This window comes from Erinaceus europaeus, chromosome 12 (genome assembly GCF_950295315.1).
Source record: "Erinaceus europaeus chromosome 12, mEriEur2.1, whole genome shotgun sequence".
Taxonomy (NCBI): Eukaryota; Metazoa; Chordata; class Mammalia; order Eulipotyphla; family Erinaceidae; genus Erinaceus; species Erinaceus europaeus.
In genome coordinates, this window is record NC_080173.1 from 80,041,027 (window position 1) to 80,065,991 (window position 24,965).

Below are 24,965 nucleotides of genomic sequence, written 5' to 3' on the forward strand. Positions count from 1 at the left end.
AAATAATACCCTGGCAGTAGACTCCAGGCCACCACAACCAAGCCCAACCCAGCAAAGAGCTTCTTTGCTGTTTCCCCAGGCCAGTTCTGGTGGAAATCTCTTAGTTGACAGAACCTCTTGCACCACCTAAGCTGTGTAGGAAGGGAAAAGTAGCCCGTGTGGCAAACACACGTGACTGCCAAGCCTCCAGTGGCCACCTCTTGAGCTTGGTAAGGAGCCTCCCCACTCCTGGGAGTATCCCCCAGAATGCACTGGGTTCATCCCAAACCGGGCCTCTGGCTTAGCAAAGATGTGAAAGGCAGGCTTCTGGGGGCTGCTCAAGTCTTCCTGGGCACCTAACCTGTATAAATAAAGCATGTGGGCTGCATCATGGCTCATTTTTAACTGTAAACTGCCAAAAGACAAAAGACCAAAAGGAAAATGAGATGTCAGTTTCTCTCAATTACTTCCATCTCCATCACAGATAGACCTGTGGCCATGGTGGCCCTTTAAAACTGCTAGGAGAGGACTGGTGAAATAGTTCACTAATATCTTGGGCTGTTTTGCCATGTGCATAATCTAGGTTCAAGCATTAAAGGAAGTTTGGGTGCTGTGATGTCTCTCTCTTTCTCTCTCTCACTCTGCTCTGTCTCTATTTGAAAAAGTGAGCTCAGAGTGCTGAAGCCCTGGATACGACAATAAATAGATAAATAAATAAATAAATACACACAGACATACTGATAGAGGAGACTTCCCCACTGGAGCTAAGTTTGCATGCTCCAGGTCCCTAGACCTGTGCTCAACTCTAAAAAGCATTCTCCCAGTGTAGCCGCTGACCAGCAAGGCTGACAGCTGAAAGGACTTTCCTTTTAGTTGTTCCTTTCTGCAGGGAAAAGACAGAGTGTATCAGTGAAGTGGCTTCTCCAAAGAGCCACGGAACCTCTCCCCACACCACAGTGAAAGGCAGTCAGCATTCCGCAGACCCCCCAACTCCACAAGCCCACGTGGAGGGCACAAGTCACGCGCAAGTTTGTGACCAACGAGGCAAAGCGAGGCTTTTCCGGCGGCCTCAGCTAACTGGGCTCCCGCACTGCCTCGTTGCTCCCGGTGAAGGCGTGGTCTCCTCATACACCTGTCCGGCCCGCTGGTGGGGTTCTTCCCCATCACCCCCACATCTGCTCCTCCCCATCCACCTTGGGGGTTCACCTCCCCCTCCGCTGTCACCTCCCCTTGCCCGTTTTTCTCCTTCCCCATTCTGCCGTGAGGTCAGAATCCTGTGCTTACGACACCTCGGTCTGTTGCCATGGAAACAGGGGCGGATTAAGGCTGGAGCGAGGAGCGCAGGGATCAGGCCCCTCGGCTACCTGAGCTCTCGCATTTGCCAGCTCCCGCAGGGCCGGAGCAGCCAGCCGCAGGCGCCGTGAGAGCTGCGGGCCGGGCCAGGAGCCCGGGGCCCGACGTGGCGGAGGGGGGTGCGTCCCAGCCCGCCAGGACCCTGGAGGGAAGCGAGGCCGGCGCGAGGCTGGGGCAGCGGGTGGCAGCGCGGGGGGCTCACCGCATGGTCACCTGCCCTCCCAGGGGCTGGGGGGGGCAGCTCTCCGCGCGGCAGCCACGTGGGGGCGCGGCGGGACTTCCCCAGAGCCGCCGCCAACTTTGCAGCTCCTGGCAGCGAGCCAGGCAGGGGGTGGGGCGGGAGGAGAGGGACGCAGGGCTCTCGGTCCCCAAGTTGAGCTTGGCACGGGGCGCGCACACTTGCCCGCCCAGTCTCCGCTCTCACATCCCTGCACTCCAGGCACAAGGAAAGTTTGAAGAATCGGACATCGGGCGCTAGGCAGTTCCTCTCAGCCGCTGGTTGGGGCACCCGAGCCCTTCCCTGGGGGCCGAAGACGGGCCTGCAGGGAAGGCTCCCGAGCCCGGCCCCGCTGTGTGACCCGGGCGCGCAATGAGCACCCGGGCGGCGCAGCGGCTACTGACCGCTGCGGGCTGCACCGGACCTGCCGAGGCGGCAGGAGCTGGCAGTGTGTGCCCGCGCGGGGATGCAGCCAGCGACTGCAAAACTTTATAATGGTAAAGCGAAGGTCCCGGGAGGCCAGATCCCCCTCCGTAGCGGGCAGTTCACTCGGGATTCCAAATGACCTCGCCGAATCAGATCCCCAGGCCTGACTGCGCGGTCCAGGGGGGCAAATCCCGCGTCTCACAAGAGGCCCCCAGCTAGGGTTGCGCTCCAGCGGGCCACCCCTTGCCGCGGGGGCTCCCGACGAAGCCAGCCAGCCCGCCAGGGGTTGCTTCCCGGGCTCGGAGCCCGAGCGCCCGGCAGCTCTCCCGCGACTCCGGGTTCTGCTGGGTGGGCATCCAACTCCAACTTGCCCCTGCGGCTCCAACTCACCTTTTCGAAGCATATTGGCCGCGGGGCCGCCACTCCGAGGTCGGCCTAGGCGTGCTCCCTCCCCGGTCGGTATTCAAATCCTTGAGTGCCGGCTGCAGCTAATCCGAGCGCGTTGTGGCGGGGGCAAGCCCGGGATCCACTGGTGCCCGGCGGCGCGGCCCCGCAGGGGCATGGTGAGCCCGAGCCCCGCGCCCAGGGCACCGGCGCCCACTAGCCACCGCGGCGCTGCCCCGCAGCCCAGTGCGCTCGCTCAACGCCGGGTCGAGCTGCTTGCTCGGCGGAGCCGGCGGCCTGCTTCTGCAGCCCCGAGCACTTTGCAGGCGGTTTTGAGAGGGGACGCCGCCCCCCGGCTGCCCGGTTGCCCGGCCGCAGCCCCTTTCTCTCCGCCCCCTCGGGCAGCCGCCGCGGCTGCTGCAAAGGGCGCCCGCACGCACCGCGAGCTCCGGGGAAAGCGCCCTTCGCGCGCTTGCAGGACCAAGCGAGCGGCGGAGCAGGGCGCCTCCCTTCCTCCACCCCCCCCCCGGCTTCCCCCACCTCGCGTCCTCCCCCCCCCCCTTCCCTCCTTCCCTCCCTCCCTTGCTCACTAGCTCCCTCCTTCTCCCTCCGCTCCCCGCCCCCGCTCACGGAGCGCCTCCCATACAAAATTTATGAAAGTGCTCTCAGCTAGCGGTGCCGAGCGCCGTCCTATTCCCAGGGCAGCGGCGCTCAGCCGCGTGGCGCCGCCTCCCAAGGTGTTTTCGTTGCTCCCGCCCCCCGGGGACGGTCCTCGGCCCTCGTCCAAGTACCTGCCCCAGCTCCCGGGCCGCTCGTCGGGCCACTCGAAAGCCCCTCCCGGGCCCCGGGCTTCCCGGAGCCCGCACCCGCAGCCCAGCCCCGCCCGCTCGCCCTTCGCGGCTGGAGGTCACCGGGAGAAGCGGCTGGAAGTGTGCGCTCCGCCGGCCGCCGGGGACCGCAGGGCCACCCACCCCCACCCCCTGGCCTCCCATCTCAAGTCCACAGTCCAGCCCATCGCCTCTCAGGCTGGCGCCCCCCCTTCTCCGCCGAGGCTCGACGGCTCCCCCTTGTCCGGAACCGCTCCGGCGGGCCCAGCCGCCTCGCATGCCGAATCCCAGGACACTGTTCCCCTTTAGCGGAGTGGAGGCGAGTGTGGTGTGTCCCCAAGCTGGGCTGGACCTGAAAGCAACCACGAGGGAAGGCCCAGCTGCAGATCTGGAGAGAGAGCAACTAATGTGGGACTCTAATGGGCTCTCTCGACCTACGGGATGGGGTGATCTCCCTGGCCCACAGACCCAGCCTGGGGCTTCGTAGAAAATGGAGGAGGCACCGCCTAGAAAGCAGGTCCCGCAGGGGAGCAGGGGAACGACAGGTCTGAGGGTAGAGAAGGTCCAGGGCAGGGAGATCCTGAGTGGAGGCCAGCACCCCCTACTGGCTTGCGATAGGAGGGGTTCTGGGAAAGCCAAGAGACGCCAAGTCACTCAGTTCACACATATACCGAGGCTCTATCACATAGGGGCACTACTATCACTAGGAATTGAACCGATGTGGGGTGGGGGAGCCAAGGTCCCTGAGTTATAGTCTGACAGGGACAAAATGCCACACCCAGATGAGCCCCACCCAGATGAGTTGGTGCTTGGAGGAGGAAGAAAAGCCAGTGACTGTTCTGGAACTGACATGAGCACTGAAGAAAAGCAAATTCTGATCAGGGGACAGCTAAGCAGAGATCTCACTGGCCTGCCTGAGGCCTCAGAGGGCCCAAATTCAATCCCCAGCACCACCATAAGCCAGAACTGATTGATGTTCTGGCCTCTCTCTGTCTCTGTACCCCTCTTTCATAAAAATAATAAATCTCAGGGTCAAGGAAATAGCATAATAGTTATGCAAAAGACTTTCATGTCCAAGGCTTTGAGGTCCCAGGTTCAATCCCTAAGATCACCTTAAGCCAGAGCTGAGCAGGCCAGATAATAATGCACCTGGTCGAGTACATGCCACCATGCATAAGGACCCAAATTCAAGCCCCCAGGAGGAAAAGGAGGAAAGCTTCACAAGTGGTGGAACAGTGCTTCTAGTATCTCTCCTCTCTGTCTCTGTGTCTCTCTCTCCTCTGTCTCACATTCTATCAAAAGTGAAAAGAGATAACTGCACCAAAGCCCCAGCAATGACCTGGTAGCAAGAGGGGAAAAAAAGAAACCAGAGTTGAGTAGTGCTCTGATATAATAATAGAAAACAAGTAAATATTTTAAAAAATAAGTAAGATATTTTAGCCATTGTTTTTTCCTTTTAGAGAAAAAGTCGGCTTTGGAGAAAAGTAAAAAAAGATGGTTGGTTGGCGGTGCACCTGGTGAAGTGCACACACTACTGTGCCCAAGGACCCATGTTTGAGCCCCTGCTTCCCTCCTGCTAGGCGGGGAGGCTTGATGAGCAATAAAACAGGTACTGCAGATGTCTTTCTGTCTCTCTGCCTTTCTAGGATGGCCTCCCCTCTCAATTTCTTTCCACCCTAGCAAAGAAAGAAAGGAAGGAAGGAAGGAAGGAAGGAAGGAAGGAAGGAAGGAATAAAATTTTCACTGATTCCTATATACATTCAGTGATACTGAGGGTCCTATTTTAACTGACCTCATAAGCTTAGACTTCCAGGAACTTATGGCATAGAGGGGGAGAAAAAAAACCACAAGTCATCTTAGAATGTGAGAGGAGGATGGTGGACCAAGAGGTGGTGCAGTGGGTAAAGCCTTGGACTCTGAGGCGTGAGGTGTTGAGCTGATCCCCAACATCTCCAGCACATGTGCCAGAGTGATGTTCTAGTTCATATTTTCTCTCCCCCTCTCTAGTTAATAAACAAAGGCCAGTAAAATGGCTCACTTGGATAGTGCACTGCTTTGCCATATACTTGACTTAGGTTCAAGCCCAGTTCCCACCATACTGGAGGAAGCTTTGGTACTGTGGTGCCTCTCACTCCCCTTTATTTCTGTCTCTATCAGAAGAAACAAAAAATCATTCCAGAGCAGAGATATGCGCATGCCCCTGTGATGACCAAATAAATGAATAAGTAACGTAAATACATTTTTTTTTTTTTTTACCAGAGCTCTGATCAGTTCTGGTTTATGGTGGTGCAGGGGATTGAACCTGGGACTTTGAAGCCTCAGGCATGAGAGTCTGTTTGCAAAACCATTATGCTGTCTACCCTTGCCCATAAATACACATATTTTAATGTGAGAGGAGGAGAAACAAAGTGTGGGAGGAGCTGTGTTTGTTCTGTGAGAGGTGAAAGGTCATCAGGGAAGGTTTCACACAAGAAGCAGAAGTGCCCCTGGGCTACTTTGAAAGAGCTGACTGAGTCCATCAGGTTGAAAGGGAGAAAGGTCATGTCAGGCAGGAGAGAATATACAAATGCTTGGGGGTGAGAAAATGACCTTGTTATGAAGAGTGATAAGACTGGTTTCTCTTGGGCTGGGAACAGAAAGACAGAAATCTTTTCTCTGATTTTTTTTTAAATATTTATTTATTCATTCCCTTTTGTTGCCCTTGTGGTATTATTATTGTTGTAGTTATTGTTGTTGATGTCGTTGTTGGATAGGACAGAGAGAAATGGAGAGAGGAGCGGAAGACAAGAGAGGGGGAGAGAAAGATAGACACCTGCAGACCTGCTTCACCACCTGTGAAGTGACACCCCTGCAGGTGGGGATCCAGAGCTTCAAACCGGGATCTTTATGCTGGTCTTTACACTTCAAGCCACCTGCCCTTAACCCGATGCCCTTAACCACCCAACTCCCCTTTTTTCTGTTTGTCTGTTTGTTTGTTTGTTTTGTTTGCCAAAGTTTTTTGTTATCGTGTGCTTTTTTTAATTTTTATTTCTTTACTGGGGAATTAATGTTTTACATTCAACAGTAAATAAAATGGTTTGTACATACATAACATTCCCCAGTTTCCCATATAACAATACAACCCACACTAGGTCCTCTGTCATCCTTCTTGGACCTGTATTCTCCCCACCCACCCACCCCCACCCCAGAGTCTTTTACTTTGATGTGATACGCCAATTCCAGTTCAGGTTCCACTTGTGCTTTTTTTTTTTTTTCCTTTTTTTTTTTTTTCTTTTACCAGAGCACTGCTCAGCTCTGGCTTATGGTAGTGCAGGGGATTGAACCTGGGACTTTAGAGCCTCAGGTATGAGAGTCTCTGTTTTTCAACTTCTGCCTGAGAGTGAGATCATCCCATATTCACCCTTCTGTTTCTGACTTATTTCACTCAACATGAATTTTTCAAGGTCCATCCAAGATCGGCTGAAAACGGTGAAGTCACCATTTTTTACAGCTGAGTAGTATTCCATTGTGTATATATACCACAACTTGCTCAGCCACTCATCTGTTGTTGGACACCTGGGTTGCTTCCAGGTTTTGGCTATTACAAATTGTGCTGCCAAGAACATATGTGTACACAGATCTTTTTGGATGGATGTGTTGGGTTCCTTAGGATATATCCCCAGGAGGGGAATTGCAGGGTCATAGGGTAGGGCCATTTCTAGCCTTCTGAGAGTTCTCCAGACTGTTCTCCACAGAGGTTGGACCAATTGACATTCCCACCAGCAGTGCAGGAGGGTTCCTTTGACCCCACATCCTCTCCAGCATTTGCTGCTGTTTCCTTTTCTGATGTATGACATTCTCACAGGAGTGAAGTGGTATCTCATTGTTGTCTTTATTTGCATTTCTCTGACAATCAGAGACTTGGAGCATTTTTTCATGTGTTTCTCGGCCTTTTGGATCTCTTCTGTGGTGAATACCTTTTCTCTGTTTCAACCAGCTGCAGGACTGGGCTCACCCACATCCTGCTTGAGCTCTATCAGGAAAACACTAAAAGCTTCATGACACCAAGATTTGCAGAGGTCCTCCACAAGTAAACTGACACTCAGAAGGGCTGAATTAGTGACAGCAGATCTGTGCCTGCGTGTTGACCTTGGGGGTGGGGAAAGCTCAGGGGCAGAACATAGGACTTGCACATCTATGATCTAGTCTTGATCCCTAGACCCCATATGCCAGACCTAAGCACTGATACCTAGATTTGCTTTGATATCAATATTTGCTTTGATATCTAGATTTCTCTGTTAAAAAAAAAAAAATGTGGGCCTGGATCAGGACACACTAATCCTCCTTCTACTTCCCTGTGCTGCCTCCCCATGACTTCTTGCCCTACAGACTCCAGTATTTAGGCAAAGTTGGCTGGAGCTGGGCGTGAGTGTGAGATTCAGAGTTATTTCAGGCCTTAGGAGGGCTGGGTGCTGCTTTGGAGTCCAGCCAGGGGGTGGGGGTGACTGTAGGCGGGTGTTGTGGTTTAATGTGGGGGTGCACTGTGCCCGCCTTCATGTCAGGCAGTAATTACTCAGACTGCTGAGTAACTCAGGCAGGGAGACCCCCCACAGCCAGATGGGAGTGTTCTCAGCCCAAATTGAAAAGCAGCCCCCAAAATCCTACTATGCAGGGTCTTGGGAAACATGCTCATACCCGTTCATGAGGTCTAGTTCTCCTGGTTTCCTACTGAGGGTCAAGGAGGTTCATTAGGCACAGAGGCCAGGCAGTGTTAGAACGGGAACCATCATCCAAAGGCCCCATTTCTGGCCCAGGAAAGACTCTTCAGGGTGCGGTACCTGCCTGAGAGAAGTCACTAACAGTTCACTTGACAGAGAAAGTAGAAGAGGGGGAGTCAGAGAACTGGTACACGCAGTGCTGGGGACTGAACAGAATAACCTCAGACATGCAAATCTGACAATCTACCAGCTGAGCCATTCTCCCAGCCACACCTGAGGCCAATATTTACCCGTTTTGGAACTCACAGCTACAGAGTTAAAGCTACCGAGAAGGTTAAGCTTCAGTGCCCCGAAGGGAGCGGGACTGAATAAAGGAGACTTCTGAAATTGAAATCCTATACCCTGTCGGCTCCAGAGAAGCTGGAGCAGATGAGACAGTCTAGGCTGGAGTTTCATTAAAGGTATGAGGTTGTCCCTGGGATCTACGTTGACCACATTCTTTTCCAGAACTGTGACTATTATAAGAGCATTATTGGTCAGTAGCCTGCAAGGCAGAGCACTGACCCATTCTGGTCTTCCCCTTGGCTGCTCACTCTCAGCCTGCCCAGTCATCCTTCCTCTCTGGGAAGCTTCTCAGCCACTTGTTTTTTCACTTCTCTCAATCGCTTTAATTAGGAGTTTCCTAGCAGGGCGGGCCTCCAGGGGAGCCTGAGGCCACAAAGCTTCCTTAAAGCACCAGGTGCTCTGTTTCACCTTAGCAGAAAGGGGAAAATAGTATCAGAGGACCAGGTGGGCAAATAGCCCTGGGGCACTCTTCCTTCCTGGGGCAAACCTTGCTAAAAGCCAGTCCTGCCATACTTTGCTCTCCCAAAGGCCAAGATTATCTCATTGCCTTCTCTTTGGGATGCCAAGAGCAAGACTGGAGAGAATGAGAGGGATGCCTAGGCAGAGCAAATAGCCAGAATCCAGAGGTTCTAGAATTGTGCCAACCTTCCTAGGAAAGCACCCTCAGAATCAGGGCTTTCCCCCAAGAGCAGTTTTTCACATTGTCTGTTCTAAAGGCGAAGAAGGTGGCTCACTGGCAGACCACAGGACTTGCATGCCTGAGGTCCAGCATTCCTGTCCCCAACGCTGTATAAGCTTGAGTGATGCTTCAGTTTTTGTTCTCTATCTCTTTAAGTAGATAACACATCTTTTAAAATAACTAAGGGGACCAAGTGGTAGCATACCTGGTTAAGTACACATTACAATGCGCATGGACCTGGAGCCCCCAGTCCCTACAGACAGGGGGAAAGCTTTCCAAGTGGTGAAGCAGGGCTGCAGGTGTCTCTCTGTCTCTCTCCCTCTCTATCACCCCCTTCCCTCTCAATTTCTGGCTGTCTCTATCCAATAAATAAGTAAAGATAATTTAAAAAATAACTAAGTGGGGCCAGGTGGTAGCACAGCGGGTTAAGCACATACGGTGCAAAGTGCAAGGACAGGCATAAGGATCCGGATTCGAGCCCCAGGCTTCCCATTTGCAGGGGGGTTGCTTCACAAGCGGTGAAGCAGGTCTGCAAGTGTCTTTCTCTCTCCCTCTGACTCCTCTCCTCCCTCAATTTCTCTTTGTTCTATCCAACAACAGCAATAACAACAAGGGCGACAAAATGAAAAAAATGGCCTCCAGGAGCAGTGGATTAGTACGAAGTGCAGGCACCAAGCCCCAGAGATAACCCTGGAGGCAAGAAAAAAAAAAAAAGACTAAGGTACTAAGGTAGGCTGGTGAAATGACTCACTTAGTGCATTGCTTTGCCATGTGCATGACCCAGGTCCAGATCTGGCCCCCACTGCACTGAAGGAAGCTTCGGTACTGTGATCTTTTACTCTGCCTCTCTGCCTCCTTTGTCTTTATCTAACAAATAAAAATAAAAATAAAAATAAAAATAAAAATAAAAATAAATTAAGGTGGCCCAGGAGGTGGTATTGTGGTGTTGGTCCTAAAAGTGTGTGTGTGTGTGTGTGTGTGTGTGTGTGTGTGTGTGTGTGTGTGTGTGTTTAATAAGGTAGTAAGCACCCAGCACTCTGGAAATCAAACTCAGCAAGTTGTCTCTCTTGAGTTGTGTCCTGTTCCAACAGTAGGGTCCTCCAAGATAGAGAATGTAATTCCACCCACAAAGCGTCCACTGGAGGGGACACAGACAGGGGAGCAGAAAGGAAAAGAAGTAGACTCTGCAAATAGGGAGGGCACTGTCTGGGGAGTAACAAGTTTCGGCAAGCCGGAGAGGAGGAGGCAAGGTCTCTGGAAGAGAGCCACCACAGTGGCCAGGGACCACCAGGATCTCCTGAAAGTGTCCCAACCTTCCCTGGTGATCCGAGGGCCACATAATAGCTCTGTGGGCATCTTTTTCTGGGACCCCCGCACAGCAAATCCCCGCCCCTGGATGATCGATATGTGATCGATTGCGATGTCTGAGCTCTCAGCGCTCTGCTAGCGCTGTCTTTTTGGTCTCCACGTGGCCAGGCCGGTGATGGCGGCGCTTGTTGCTACGGAGGTGGCGGAGCCGGGTGGCCCAAAAGGCCCAGCTAAAGGTGGGTGCTACCGCGCAGCGGCTTTCAGACCTCACATATTCGGGTAGGGCCTCCAAATCAAGGGCAAGACCAACCCCCTCTAATGGCCGCGGCGTCTTTCTCCGGCAGACGCGGAAGACCGCTGTCACCGGATTTGGGGGACTGTCACTGAAACCCAGGGGGACCGATCTCCTGTTGCAGCTGTGAGGCTCGATCGGGTGCGGCTCCGCTTAGCACGAAACAGGGCTCCTTCTCCTTAGCTGGCAGACTTGGGGACTCACTGATGAGACTCTTCCCGCCGTAAGGGAAGGAGCCAGGTGTCACAGCGGGCATCCCACAAGTGGCGTCCAGGTAGAGGCACATAGTTTGATTCACCTGGTACTGACTGAGCACCCACTTTAATGGACCCGTGCTAGGTGCAGGAAGCAGAATACAGCCTTACCCTAAGGGATCTCAGTCTACTGAGGAATGTGCGTGTAAACACAAGCTTGCTGCCTTGTGATGGAGGAGGAGACAACTACTGGCCCTTGGGAAAATAGAAGCTCCCTCACCTCCACCATCTCAAGGGACTTGGTCCCGTCAGGTGATTTTGTGAGGACCCAGGGAAACTGGAATCATTGTTCCAAAGTCTTTGAATTTCTGAGCAAAAACCGTGGTAGTGATAACATGCAAATCTTATCTCGAAGTTCTAGCTTGCCAATGCTAGTTTTAGTCAGCACCATCACCACCATCCTATTTGTAGTTAAGAGGCCAGAGCAGTTCTGCCACATAGAATAGACTCAAAAATTAGTTTCTTTTTTTTTAAATTTTTCTTTATATTTGTTTGTTTTCCCTTTTTGTTGCCCTTGTTGTTTTTCATTGTTGTTGTAGTTATTACTGTTGTTGTTGAAGTCGTCGTTAGATAGGACAGAGAGAAATGGAGAGAGGAGGGGAAGACAGAGAAGGGGAGAGAAAGATAGACACCTGCAGACCTGCTTCACCACTTGTGAAGTGACTCCCCTGCAGGTGGGGAGCTCGGGGCTCAAACCAGGATTCTTACACCTCAAAAATTAGTTTCTTGTCTTGTCACATTTCTCCTTGTTCCCCCAAAAGCTGGGAGCTGTACTAAACTGAATTGTGGGGAATAGGATGTGATTAACTGGATGCAACTCTGTTTAAAGGCTACAATGCTTTCTCCTTCAATCGCGGAGTTGTAATTATTTTATACCTGCATTTGCCTCCACTAGACTACTAGCTCCTAACAGGCAAGGTCAATTTTCTGTTCTTACCTGTTTGCCTACAGTCCTGACTAGAGTATGGTCTTCTCTTCTTTCCTAGGGTGGCAAATGGAGTAGGACAATGGGACTAGGAAACATGTTAATTTTATTATTGTTAAATATTTTATTTGGGGCTGGAGAGACATCATAATGCTTATGCAAATGACTCGTGCTGGAGGGCTGGGCAGTGGACCACCTGGTTAAATGCACATAGTACTAAGCACAAGGACCCATGCAAGGACCTGGGTTTGAATCCCCTGCTTACAAGTGGTGGAGGGAGGATCTGCATGTGTTTTTCTGTCTCTCTCTATCTCTCCCCTTTCAATTTCTCTGTCCTATCCAATAAAAAAGTGGATTTGAAGTGCCAGCACTGAGAGAAAAAAAACCTCATGCCTGAGATTCCAAGCTCCTAAGATGAATCTCCAGTACCACCATAAGCCAGAACTGAGCAGTGTTTTTCCATCTTTCTCTTTGTGTCTTTCACTCTGTATCTTTTTTTTTTTTTTTTTTTTTTGTAACCAGAGCACTGATCAGCTCTGGCTTGTGGTGGTGGGGATTGAACATGGGACTTTGGAACCTCAGGCATGACAGTCTCTTTGCATAACTATCATGCTATCTACCCCCACCCTTTCTCTCTGTATCTCTCATTAAAATAAAATATTTGATAGAGACAGAGATAAATTGATAGAGAAGAAAGAGATAACAAGGGAAAGAAAGACACCTGCAGCACTGCTTCACTGCTTGTGAAGCTTTCCACTTGCAGGTAGGGACCAGGGGCTTGAACCTGATCCTTGCACACTGTAATATTGCTTTAGTTTATTGAGAGAGACTGTATCAGAGCACTGCTCTATTCTGATTTATGGTGGTGCTGGAGACTGAACCTGGGATTTTGGAGCCTCAGACATGAAAGTCATTTTGCATAACCATTGTGCTATCTCCCCCACTCCTAGAAGGGCAGTTTTAAAACTAGTACTTAAAACAGTTTGCTTAAAGAACTCATATGGAGGACCTTCGAATTTAGAGATTTTCTTTTCTTTCTTTTGTCTCCATCCCCCGTCCCCCAGCACTGTTCAGCTCTGGTTATGATATGGTGAGATGGGGATTGAACCTGGGATGCCAGCCTCAGACATGAAAGATGTTTTACATAACCATTCTGCTGTTTCCCTAGTCCTCTTCCTTTTTGAACCATAGTACTGTTTAACTGGTTTATGGTATGTTGGGGATTTGAACCCAGGCTATTAAAGCCTCAGGCATGAAAGTGTTTTTGCATAACCATTATGTTTATCTTCTGGGCCCAATTTCTAGATGTTCTTGGGATGGGGAGGAGGGACTTTTTTTTTGCCTCCAGGGTTGTCGCTGGGGATTGGTGCCTGCCCACTGCTCCTGGAGGCTATTTTTCCCCTTTTGTTGCCCTTGTTTATTATTATTATATTATGTATTATATTGTTGTTATTGCTGTTGTTGTTGTTGGAGAGAAACAGACAGGGGGAGAGAAAGACACCTGCAGACCTGCTTCACCGCTTGCGAAGCAACCTCCCAGGCAGATGGGGGAGCCAGCGGGGGGGGGGGGGGGGGGGGGAGGGGGGTCGAACCGGGATCCTTATGCAGGTCCTTGCGCTTTGCACTATGTGCAGTTAACCTGTTGTGCTTCTGCCCAGCCCCGAGGGACATGTTTTTTGACTATTTATTTATTTTTTATAAAATAGAAATATTTACAAGACCATAGGATAAGAGGGGTACAATTCCCACCACCAGAACTCCCTATCCCATCCCCTCCCCTGATAGCTTTCCTATTCTTTAACCCTCTGGGAGTATGGACCCTGGGTCATTATGGGGTGCGGAAAGTGGGAGGTCTGGCTTCTGTAATTGCTTCCCCGCTGAACATGGGTGTTGGCAGGTTGATTTATATTCCCAGCCTGTCTCTCTTTTTCCCTAGTGGGGAAGGGGTCTGGGGAGGCAGGGCTCCAGGACACATTGGTGGGGTTGTCTGCCCAGGGAAGTCAGGTTGGCATCATGGTAGCATCTGGAAGCTGGTGGCTGAAAAAAAGTTAAGCTATAAAGCAGAACAAATTGTTGACTAATCATGAACCTAAAAGCAAGAATATTACAGATGAAAATTTGGGGTCTCTGTTTTGGAAAAAGCTAGTAGGTCTAGTTTAGGTATATTCCAAGGAGGCCATGACTTTACTAGTTTTTGCCTGCACCTGACATCTAATATGCAGGTGGGCCCAAGTTAGTGTCTGGGGAGATGGTATCATAGTTGGAAAAAGGACTATAAATCTGGGTCACGGAAGAGAGTAGCTCCCAAATTTGGGAAAAGTATATAAATATTGCTAACTGTAAACCCCATCAATTTGATGGGGTGCCACTATTCAGCACAGGAGCCTATGTAACCTCTGTATCCCTGTAGGTCTGAGCTGGCATTCTGTGGTCACGGCTAAGAACATTGCAGGCTGCACTGATTTTAGGACCCATCTTCCTTGGGCAGTAGGTAGAGTATGTTGTCCAACCTCCCTTCAGAGAATGGAACAGTCTCTACCATTGTTGATCCACATTGAGGGCAAAGTCCTATGGGGGCCTACAGAGGGGTTCATTATGTTGTTACTGATGGAGATGGCCAGTGACAGTGGTGAGAGGGATCTGCTAGAGGTCTAGGCCAATCATGTCTGTGTGGGAATCCCAGGACTCCCTGACTAGGGCCCCAGGTGATGGGGTGGAGGAGAGACACTTTTTTCCTAGACTGGTAGAGTTAGCTAGACTCATAGTTTTCCCCCAAGTTTGTCCTCTTTTCTATCAAATAATGTGTGAACGTTCTCCTTTGAACCTCCATTCAGTCCCCTGACATCATTTGCTCCCCCAGTGTAAGGGATAAAAACCTCACCTTATTCATAAACTCAAGTGTTTGGTTCCCAATAATCTCACAACATGGACATTAAGTATGCAGATTTCATCCTGGCTTAATGAGTTCTCTTTTCAGCTTCAGGATGAACTCAGTGGGGAAGAAGGCTGTGCCAGCCCCCTTGGCATCTGGGATCTGGGCCTTAAGCTTGCTAACCACTTAGCTGGGTGTGGTTATGGTTTGGGCTAGGTACCAACTTGGACCTTATATTCATCCTAGGTCGGCCCCCTCGGGGACGATTGGCCAATCAGATCCCACCGGAGATCCTGAACAACTCCCAGCTTCAGGCAGCCATCCAAGTCCTGCCTTCCAACTATAACTTTGAGATCCCCAAGACCATTTGGAGAATCCAACAGGCCCAGGCCAAGAAAGGTGAGCCCCCAAGCTTTGAACTGGGCTGAGGGTTGACAAGTTGTCTGGACCAGCTGGGGACAGTATTCCTATCCTTCCTTTCATATTTCTGTTTTATCTTGCAGTGGCATTGCAAATGCCTGAAGGCCTCCTCCTGTTTTCCTGCACCATTGTAGATATCTTGGAAAGGTGAGCCTTGGGGGTTTGCAGAGGAAACTGAGTCAGGACTTCTCCCATACCCATCACAGCTCTACCTATTGGTGCCATTTTTCCTTCTGGATTTCTGCTTTATCGGGAGCCTTTCTATGACCATCTATACACAAATGGAAAAGCCTAAAATGAAAAATCCCAGCCTATTGAGACCACTGCTTCTCTGCATAAACTTCCCTTCCCCTAAGACATCTGAGAGGGAGGAATAACTCAGTTCCAGTATTTTAAAAGCTGGGTACACAGCAGAGCGTGGGGCCTGAAGAGGAGCCTAAGAATCCTCAGCTGACTGTGGGGTGGTCAGTGTGGGGTCTAGCTAAGAGGAACCTCTATTTCTGGAACATTTGGAGGAGCAGGGCAGGAGGAATGATGCCTTGGAGATGGCATTCAGTTTCTCTACCTCCTCTTCTAAGTTCCTTCAAGATAGTGAGCCATCCTTGGGAGGGGGACGAGTGCGCAGCCATCTGGAACCAGCACATGAACAGGGAGGGGGAGATGGAGATGGAGAAAGGGGAGGTCATCTCTCATCTCGTGATGGGAACCTCCCACTTCCCTGTTGCTATCTTCTCCCCACCCTGCTCCTCATCCTGCTGCCACAGACTCACTTCTCTGCTCCCACCCTTTTGCCCCTTGGGGATGCTCTCTGGGCCTTGGGCCAATTTGCATACATTTTAATCTATAAAAAATTAAGTGCTCCAGCTGACTCAGATGCCTGGGCTGCATTCTAAGGAGCTGAATAATCTGCTTCTGTGCATAGCCTGATTTGGGGGAGAGGGATGAAGAGTGGGGGCTGCCTAGAAGCAGCTTAGCTCTGCCCACCATGCCCTCAGGAGAAGAGTGGAGAGCCCCGAGTCACTAAACCAACCCCCCTGGCTCAGGGTGGGTCGCTCAGGAAAGCGCTGGTCCTCCAGCTCCAATCCTGTGGTGAGTTCAGGTAGTGTAGGGTCTTCCCCACCCACCCCTGTCCCCCAGTGATTCAGGCTTGGCAACAGATCCCAAGGCAATGTGCTGGCCAGAGCCCACTCTTCCTGACACATGAGGCATGTGGGCGATGCCATGTGCTGTGGGGGAGCTATGCCTGGGTCCCCCCACCCTGGGCACAGAGAGCCCTGACTAAAGGTGGGGAGATACTAGGGGTCTGGGTGACAGGGAGGCTGTGCTGATTCTCATATGCATGCACACGAGTGCGAACACACACGCACACACACACACACACACACACACACACACACACACACACACACCAATGCCAGCTTGTAGGAGTGGGGGGATGGAAAGAGAATGGGGAAAGGAGAGCTTTGCATGTGTGCACTCACTGCTGTGGTGGGATGAGGCTGGGCATCAGAGGTCCACGTTTCACTCACTCACTCACACACACACATACACCCCATATGCCAGACCAAGAGTTGGGGTCCCTCTCTCTGGCAGTCTAAGCCTGAGCAGAGGAATCAGGGTGCCACAGAGACAATCCTCATACAGCAACAGTTCCAGAAGCTGCTGCCAGAGCTGGAGGAGGTGGCAGCTGTACCCCTCCTACTCTTAGTTGGCAGAAGTGACAGCTGCCAACCAAGGGATTCGGAGCAGGGAGAGAGGACTTGGGCCCTGAGATATGTCCCTACTTAGGTGTCTCTCCCACTTCACTCCTGGTATCATTGTTTCCTGCTCTCACAGGTTCACAGAAGCGGAAGTGATGGTGATGGGTGACGTGACCTATGGGGCTTGCTGTGTGGACGACTTTACTGCAAGGGCCCTGGGAGCTGACTTCCTGGTGCACTATGGCCACAGCTGCCTGGGTATGGTGGGGCAGGCCACCTGGATTCTGGCAAGACTGGCAAGGAGGCGCTTCTGCAAGCTAGTCCTCATCACTCCTGGTTCCGGGGTGGGCCCCAGCCTTCCTACCCACAAGTGAATCTTTCCTTTGAATTTGGTTGCCTTAGAAACCATACTGCTACCCTGATGCATGTGTTTAAAAAGTTGTTCATGATAAAGCAGGCTGGACTCTGGCCAAGTAACAGAGAGGGGAGCGTCTAGGATGTGATTGCACCCCTTCTTTTTTTTTTTAAGAGTTTATTTATTCACTAGAAATATATGAGGGAGAGAAAGAACCAGATATCGCTCTGGTACATGTGCTGCCGGGGATTGAACTTGGGACCTCATGGTCAAGAATCTCATGCTTTATCCTCTGTGCCACCTCCCGGACCACACACCCCTTCTTCTAAACCCTTCCTCCTATCCCCAGGCTGAAACTACTGTGTCCTAACTGCCCAGAGACCTTGACCCAAGTGAGGCCCTCTCCCCTTCCTACCTTTCAAAACAAATGTTCTCAAACTCTTCCCTCCACTGAGCCCTAGCAGTAATCCTAGTGGCAAAAAAACAAAACAAAAACAAAAGCCTCTTCCTTCCTAGTTCCCATGGACACTTCAGCCCAAGACTTCCGAGTGCTGTACGTCTTTGTAGACATTCGGATAGACACTACACACCTACTGGACTCTATCCGCCTCACTTTCCCCCCAGCCAGTGCCCTTGCTCTGGTCAGCACCATTCAGTTTGTGTCAACCTTGCAGGTAAGAAGTCAGCCACTTTCTAGACTGTCCCCAGGTCCCCAGATCACGTGCTCCAGTTTGACTCTGGCCCTGGTTTTCCTCCCCATCCATTTGTTTCTCTTCATTCACTATCCTCACAGGCAGCTGCCCAGGAGCTGAAAGCTGAGTATCGTGTGAGTGTTCCACAGTGCAAGCCCCTGTCCCCTGGGGAGATTCTGGGCTGCACGTCCCCCCGCCTACCAAAAGAGGTGGAAGCTGTTGTGTAAGTGAAAAGTGGGGGACCAGATGTAGAGACCTAAGAAGTGTACCCTAGGGGGAGTTCGGTGGTAGCGCAGCGGGTTAAGCGCACCTGGCACAAAGCGCAAGGACCAGTGAAGGATCCCGGTTCGAGCCCCCAGCTCCCCACCTGCAGAGGAGTTGCTTCACAGGTGGTGAAGCAGGCCTGCAGGTGTCTGTCTTTCTCTCCCCCTCTCGGTCTTCCCCTCCTCTCTCCATCTCTCTCTGTCCTATCCAGCAACAACAACAACAATACTAACTACAACAAAAAAAACAAGGGCAACAAAAAGGGAAAATAAATAAATATTAAAAAAAAAGAAGAAGAAAGAAGTGTACCCTAGGGAGTAGCCTGAGGTTCACTGTACAGGAAAAGAAACTGAGTCTCAAGTCCCTTAACTGCTCAAGGTCACCCTCAAAGATAGGGACCAAAAAGGGCGTTCAGTTCCTTGCCTCCTTCCCCCTGCTCTATCCATCATCTATAGGCCTGTGCCCTGGGTGGGGCAGGAATTAGAGGGTCTGATGGCGAGGTGAGGGTGGGCTAGAAATAGTGGAAATATAATTGGAGAAGATGGATGTGCACGCCCAGACTGCAGCCCCATTAATTTAGCATCCGGACAGCTAACAAGCAGGAGCCGCGTGTCTCCTGCCGCCTAATTATTTTAGGTAATGGAAATGCTTAATGTTGTGTGAATGCAGCCAGCCTCAGAGCCAACAGCTCCCCCGGCTGGAACTGGAGAGGGAAGTCCTGCTCCCAGCTAATGGCCGGGAAGGAAGGAGGGGCACTCCCCTAGCTCAGCTTCACTAGCAGGGACGACGCCAGTCCCATAGACCTTGCTGCACCCACACATGATGCCCCTGCCCCTAGACAGCCCCACCGCAGGGCCATTTCCAGCCCAGCCCTGGCTTTCCTGCTCCCAGAGGAACATTGCCTCTGTGCCTATACCTGCATAACTCTGAGCTCATACCTACCCTTGGGGGCTTTAAGATATGCATTGGAGGGAAGGGCCTTCTGAGTCTTGATTGTCAAAATTTGACGTGAGGTCCAAGGGAGAAAGAGTTGTCATGGAGACTCATCTTCCACGCTGGCCGAGATCTCTGAGGAAGGAAGGTAGTGTTGAAAGTAGCACCTGCTAGGGCCTGCTGGGTACAGTCTAGCATTAAGCCTAGAGTCAAGTTCCAGATATACTGCTAGTAGTTCATTTTGGGCATGTTTGTTTTGTCCTTTTAAATATTCATTAATGAGGAAGAGAGAACGAGAACATCCCTCTGGTACATGCAATGCTGGGGACCTCATGCTTGAGAGATCAACACTTTGTCCACTGCACCACCTCCCAGGCTGCTTTGGGCATCTTTCTTTTTTTAATATTTATTTACTCCCTTTTGTTGCCATTGTTGTAGTTATTGTTGATGTCATCATTGTTGGATAGGACAGGGAAAAATGGAGAGAGGAGGGAAAGACGGGGAGAGAAAGATAGACACCTGCAGACCTGCTTCACCGCTTGTGAAGCAACTTCCCTGCAGTTGGGGGGCCAGGGGCTCAAACTGGGATCCAGGCATATTTCTTAATACTCCTACACCTCAGCTTTGTCTTCTGTAAAGTGGGGGAGATTATAGGGTATCTTGGAGGGTTGATAGAACTAAGTGAAGTTGGAACTTAGAACAGGCTTAGCCCAGGTCTGTTACATAGAAGGAGCAGGTCCAATGAATAGTAGCCAGTGTTATAACACAGTAACTGGACCCAAGAGCTGTTGGATTTTCGGTAAAGTCATGACTCATTTTTGCATAGAAAAATACATCATGACCCCTGGCAGTCCAGTGATTTGGGTAGACAGCGTGTACCCTGAAAGCTCATTTATACCATAGGGGGCATCCTGAACACTGCTTCTCATACCTTGAACTAGGTAAGGGAAAATCTGAAATCTGTCCCCTACCAAGTTAGGGTCTCTGAAGTCTGAGTGATTTTACTTTCCTTGGCTCCCCCAACCCCAGAAGGTGGGGGCAGGATGATTCTGAGGTTTTGCACTACATAACTAGAGGGAGCTTATGGTCTTCCCATTTGAATTCCTTACTTCATATGTGAAAAAATAAAATAAGTGAAATGATGACTTATTTATCTTAGCCAGCTAAGAACTCAGTTTCCTGGGCTGGGGAAAGAGCATAATGGTTATGCATAAAGACTCATGCCTGAGACACCAAGGACACACACACGCACACACGCACATGCACACACACACACACACCACCACCACCACCACCACCACCACAAGCCAGAGCTGTGATCTATGTCATTAAAATATTTAAAAAAAACCCTCAGTACTCTGGATCTCCAGGCCAGTGCCTGCTGCTTCTTTCTTCTGTGCTATCCCACGTTACAGCCCTTTCTATCCTCTGCAGATATCTTGGAGACGGCCGATTTCATCTGGAGTCTGTCATGATTGCCAACCCTAGTGTCCCTGCTTACCGGTATGGACTGAGCCAAGTTGACCAACTGGGGAGGGAATGGAATCCCTGCCAGTAGACCCTCTGTCAGCTTAGACTTTAGGAAGCTAACGGTTAGATACACAGCCTGAATGTAGGGAGTGGCTATACCCATGGCCCTGACAGCATTCTCTCCCCCACCTCATATATCTCTTCTCATTCATTCATTTATTGGATAGAAACAAAGAAATTGAGAGGGGAGGGAGGGGAAGATAGAAAGACATCTGCAGCACTGCTTCACAAGTACTTAACTTTTGTATCCAAAACAAATGTTTTATTTTCCAGATATGACCCCTACAGCAAAGTCCTGTCCCGAGAACACTATGACCACGAGCGCATGCAAGCAAACCGCCAAGAAGCCATAGCCACTGCCCGCTCAGCGAAATCCTGGGGTCTTATCCTGGGCACTTTGGGGCGTCAGGGTAGCCCCAAGATTCTGGAGGTCAGAGGGCTTGGTGTGGCACCTAGAAACAGGCCGACTGAAAACTCAACTGGGAAGATCAGTAGTCTAAAGCATTTACCTTTGACTGCTTGACCATTGTTACCCCAGCTCTAGTTCCCTCTCTCAACAGCACTTGGAATCTCGGCTGCAAGCCTTGGGACTTCCCTTCCTGAGGATACTGCTCTCTGAGATCTTCCCCAGCAAGCTTAGTCTGCTTCCTGAGGTGGATGTGTGAGTTTCTCTACCTTACCTACCTAGCTATGACTCTGGCTAAAGAAGCGTAGAATCTGGGTCCTGGGAGTCAGGCAGTAGCGCAGTAGGTTAAGTGCACGTGGTGCAAAGCTCAAGGACCAGTTAGGATCCCGGTTGGAGCCCTCGGCTTCCCATCTGCAGGGGAGTCACTTCACAGGTAGTGAAGCAGGTCTGCAGGCGTTTCTCTGTCTCTCTTCCTCTCTATCTCCACCTTCTCTCTCAATTTCTCTGTCTCTATCCAATAACAAATAAAAAGAATCTGGGTCCTGTTGTCCAGCACATATTAAATGCCCAAGTCAGTGGGAATTTTCTCCTCTGGGTATGAAGTTTTGATGTTTTTAGAGCATGCATCTAGCAGGAGCATGTGATCCCCTTGGCTGTGTCGTCATACCTACTTTGAGGCTTCAGGGTTATTAGCTATGGCTAGATCACAGTCCAGTTGTCCTGTGTGAAATGGGTTTGAGGGGTCTTTGGTACCTGAGCTGGCCAAGCTCTGCCCCTCAGAAGGCTCATGGTAAAGGGAGGAAAGAGGAGAAAACAGGCAATACTAGGGCGTTATTCTAGACAGCAGCAGGTGATAGTTTTACTTGGCAGTTAACAGGAAGCATTCATTAGGTGTGTTGAGGACCGAGTCCTTTTTCTTCAGCATGCTTCCCAGGAGAAGGGAGGACCCATGTTGAGTCTCACTTGATTTCCCTTTTTAGGTGGGTGCAGGTAGCCTGTCCACGCCTTTCCATTGACTGGGGCACAGCCTTCCCCAAGCCACTGCTGACACCCTATGAGGTAACACCAAGGTTTGCAAATATCTGGGACAGTGGATTTTTGTATCTGGTTCTGTGAGGGGAGGGATCTGAAGTAGAGTGGGATGGGTCGGCAGCACTTGGTTACAGCTGAGTCACTTTCCGGCTGTACAGCCTTAACCTCTCTGGGCCTGAGATTTCTTTATCGTGGCTGAATTAAATAATTCTGCACAGAAAAATGTTAGCTAATGTTATTGTCCATTTTTCCTTCCCCAGGCGGCTGTGGCCTTGAGGGATATTTCCTGGCAGCAGCCTTACCCGATGGACTTTTATGCAGGCAGCTCCCTGGGGCCGTGGACAGTGAACCACGGGCGCGAGCGGCTCCCGCGGGCACCAGGCCGGCCCCAGCTGGAGAAGGTAGGCAAGAACTGAAGGAGAGGCGGCCCTGGGTGTGGCCTTAGCACTGGCCCCCTCCCGGGTCATATGAGCCAAAGGCGCCACCTTGTGGTCGGCCTGGGAAGTGCATGGAGTGGAGTGGAGGGCAGAGACAGGCCCCTGAAGCATGTCTGTGATCTTAGGTGCAAGTGGGCTCTGGGAGCCCTTCCCCAGCCACAGTGTGCGAGAGTTGCAGCTGCAGAGACGACACGGTGAAGCCCCCATTAGCTGAGATACTCCGGGCTCCCAGGTATCCGCCCCTCCCTGCTGCCAAGGGAACGCCCTTCCGCTCTCAAGTCCGCCTTCTGGGTGGTCCCGGCCCATAGTCCCGCCCCGTCTGCTCTTCAACTTCCGCTCGCTCGGGGAAAGGCGTCTTCCGGTGCCTCTGCGGGTCTCTCACCCGCGTTATGTCCTCGCGGAGGCCTCTGCGGGTCTTGTGCCTGGCGGGTTTCCGGCAGAGCGAGCGGGGCTTCCGCGAGAAAACTGGGGCGCTGAGGAAGGCGCTGCGGGGCCGCGCTGAGCTCGTGTGCCTGAGCGGCCCACACCCGGTTCCGGACGGCGCCGGGCCAGACTCTGGTGAGAGGAGCGCCGTCCCCTATCTCGGAAATGCCCCGATCTGCCCCCTCAGGTTCCCCGAACAGCCTCAGATACCCACCCCCTGCCCACGCCTGAGCTCCCCTCCCAGCCCCTCAGCCTTGCCTTCCACCTTGATCGCCTTCCCCATCTTCGTGTGTTTACTTAACTTCCTTTTCGCATCTAGGCCTCTTTTTCCTGACATCCCCACCCGCTCCCTTCCCATCGCCCTAACCCAGCCCTCTCCCCCCCAACGCTGTAGGACCCCGCCCTCCGGAGGAGCAACCTAAAGGCTGGTGGTTTTCGGAGCAGGAGGCAGACGTCTTCTCGGCCCTGGAAGACCCCGCAGTGTGCAGAGGTCTGCAGGAAGCCCTGGGAGCAGTGGCGCAGGCGCTGAACAAGCTGGGGCCCTTTGACGGACTCCTGGGATTCAGCCAGGGCGCCGCGCTAGCAGCCCTTGTGTGTGCCCTAGGCCACGTGGGCGATCCCCGCTTCCCTTTACCAAGGTTTGCCATCCTGGTGTCTGGCTTTTGCCCTCGAGGGTTTGGCCTCAAAGAACCCTTCCAGCGGGGACCCCTGTCATTACCTTCACTCCATGTCTTTGGAGACACTGACCGCGTGATCCCCTCCCAAGAGAGCATGCAGCTGGCTAGTCGATTCTCTGGAGCCATCACCCTCATGCACTCCGGTGGCCACTTCATTCCAGCGGCTGCGCCCCAGCGTCAAGCCTACCTCAGCTTCTTGGACCAGTTTGCAGAGTGAGAGGAACAAATGTCTCTCCTACATCCTCTCTCTCTATGCCCCCCCCATGGGGACACATGACCTTAGGAGGACAACTTCTGTAACCCCAGCCCACCCTGTTTTCCTCAACCGCTGGACCTCTACTACTGTGTTCTTCGCCATCACCAGTTAAAAGAAAGTATCACTTCATAGGACTCAGATTATACAAGCCCAGCTCTGCACTCAAGAAAAAGGGAAGCTGACAGTCTTAATGCATATGATGAAAAAAGACAAGTGGGTACTTTGGTGAGATGAGACCATGTTGGGGAAAGCAGGAGCTGGAGCCACAGTGGCTGCAACACAATAAAGTGTCGATTCAGTTTTGAGCATCTTTTTTCCCCAACAGTCTTTTTTTTTTTCAATACCAGAACACTATCAGTTCTGGCTTATGGTGAAGGGGGGCTGAACCTAGGACTTCAGAGCCTCAGACATAAAAGTCTTTGCATAACCATCATGCCATCCACCTCCACCCCTGACACAGTTTAAATGGAAGTCTGAATTCTTTGCCATCCAGTCTTGTGGGCAGCACCCAAGCAGGGAGGTATTATAGATGAGCCCCCGGGACAGGCTCCTACACTACCACACATTTCTGGTGGGAGTCTTAAAGTCCCAAAATTAAAGCAGGCTTCTGTGATTGAATCAGGGAAGAATTTTCATCTGACACACTTTGTGAAGTCATTTGTCAAGGCTCTGCCTAAGCCAAATAGAGTTGAGACTTTCCATTTCCTGAGAGTTGTGTGCAGGCCTTCTGTCAGCAAATTGTATTTCCTTTCTCCATAACTGCATTAGCCCCTCTGAACTACAAGCTTCATTTGAATGGAAGACTAAGATGGACAGAAGACCCCTTCCCAAATGACATCATTTGCAGTCTCTGAGACATATAGCTAAGCAGACCTTCTGGCTTAAGAATATAATAAGTTAGGACTGGTGTAAGGATCCTGGTTCGAGCCCCTGGCTCCCTACTTGCAGGGGAGTCGGGCGGTGAAGCAGGTCTGCAGGTGTCTATCTTTCCCCATCTTCCCCTTCTCTCTCCATTTCTCTCTGTCCTACCCAACAACGACATCATCAATAATAACTACAGTAAGAGCAACAAAATAAATATAAAAAGGGAAAATAAATATAAAGAAATTTTTAAAAAAGGAAAAATATTGGGGAATGCATTTTTAGACAAATCTTTAACTTAGAAAAGGACAGAACAGAGCCGTTAAATGGAGAAGAGCTGCTTCAGAGGATTAAAATTCCCTGAGAATCACAAGGTGTCCAAGAAAAAGGAACGGGTTCGCCACTGGTTCCCGGCAATAAG

General features: G+C 51.2%; 3 protein-coding genes across 3 annotated transcripts in view; 2 read left to right on the plus strand and 1 right to left on the minus strand.

The window, feature by feature from the left end:
* Positions 1 to 2,842, minus strand: part of RTN4RL1 (reticulon 4 receptor like 1) — a 94,190-nt gene extending 91,348 nt beyond the window's left edge. Inside the window, exon 1 of the mRNA XM_060204141.1 lies at positions 2,366 to 2,842. Coding sequence (XP_060060124.1) covers positions 2,366 to 2,378 — 13 coding nt within the window. The 5' untranslated portion in view covers positions 2,379 to 2,842. The remainder of the gene's footprint in view (positions 1 to 2,365) is intronic.
* Positions 2,843 to 10,356: 7,514 nt separating this feature from the next.
* DPH1 (diphthamide biosynthesis 1) lies at positions 10,357 to 23,282 on the plus strand. Its single transcript, XM_016186988.2, has 13 exons — positions 10,357 to 10,451; positions 14,805 to 14,957; positions 15,062 to 15,125; positions 16,815 to 16,936; positions 17,550 to 17,707; positions 17,827 to 17,948; positions 20,357 to 20,425; positions 20,726 to 20,882; positions 21,013 to 21,113; positions 21,839 to 21,917; positions 22,151 to 22,291; positions 22,453 to 22,559; positions 23,145 to 23,282. Exons 1-13 carry the CDS (start codon positions 10,391 to 10,393, stop codon positions 23,170 to 23,172), a joined length of 1,362 nt encoding a protein of 453 aa, XP_016042474.1. The 5' UTR covers positions 10,357 to 10,390; the 3' UTR covers positions 23,173 to 23,282.
* Positions 22,566 to 23,979, plus strand: OVCA2 (OVCA2 serine hydrolase domain containing). The gene is made up of 2 exons (XM_060204147.1): positions 22,566 to 22,885; positions 23,145 to 23,979. Exons 1-2 carry the CDS (start codon positions 22,717 to 22,719, stop codon positions 23,642 to 23,644), a joined length of 669 nt encoding a protein of 222 aa, XP_060060130.1. The 5' UTR covers positions 22,566 to 22,716; the 3' UTR covers positions 23,645 to 23,979.
* The last annotated feature ends 986 nt before the right edge of the window (positions 23,980 to 24,965 follow it).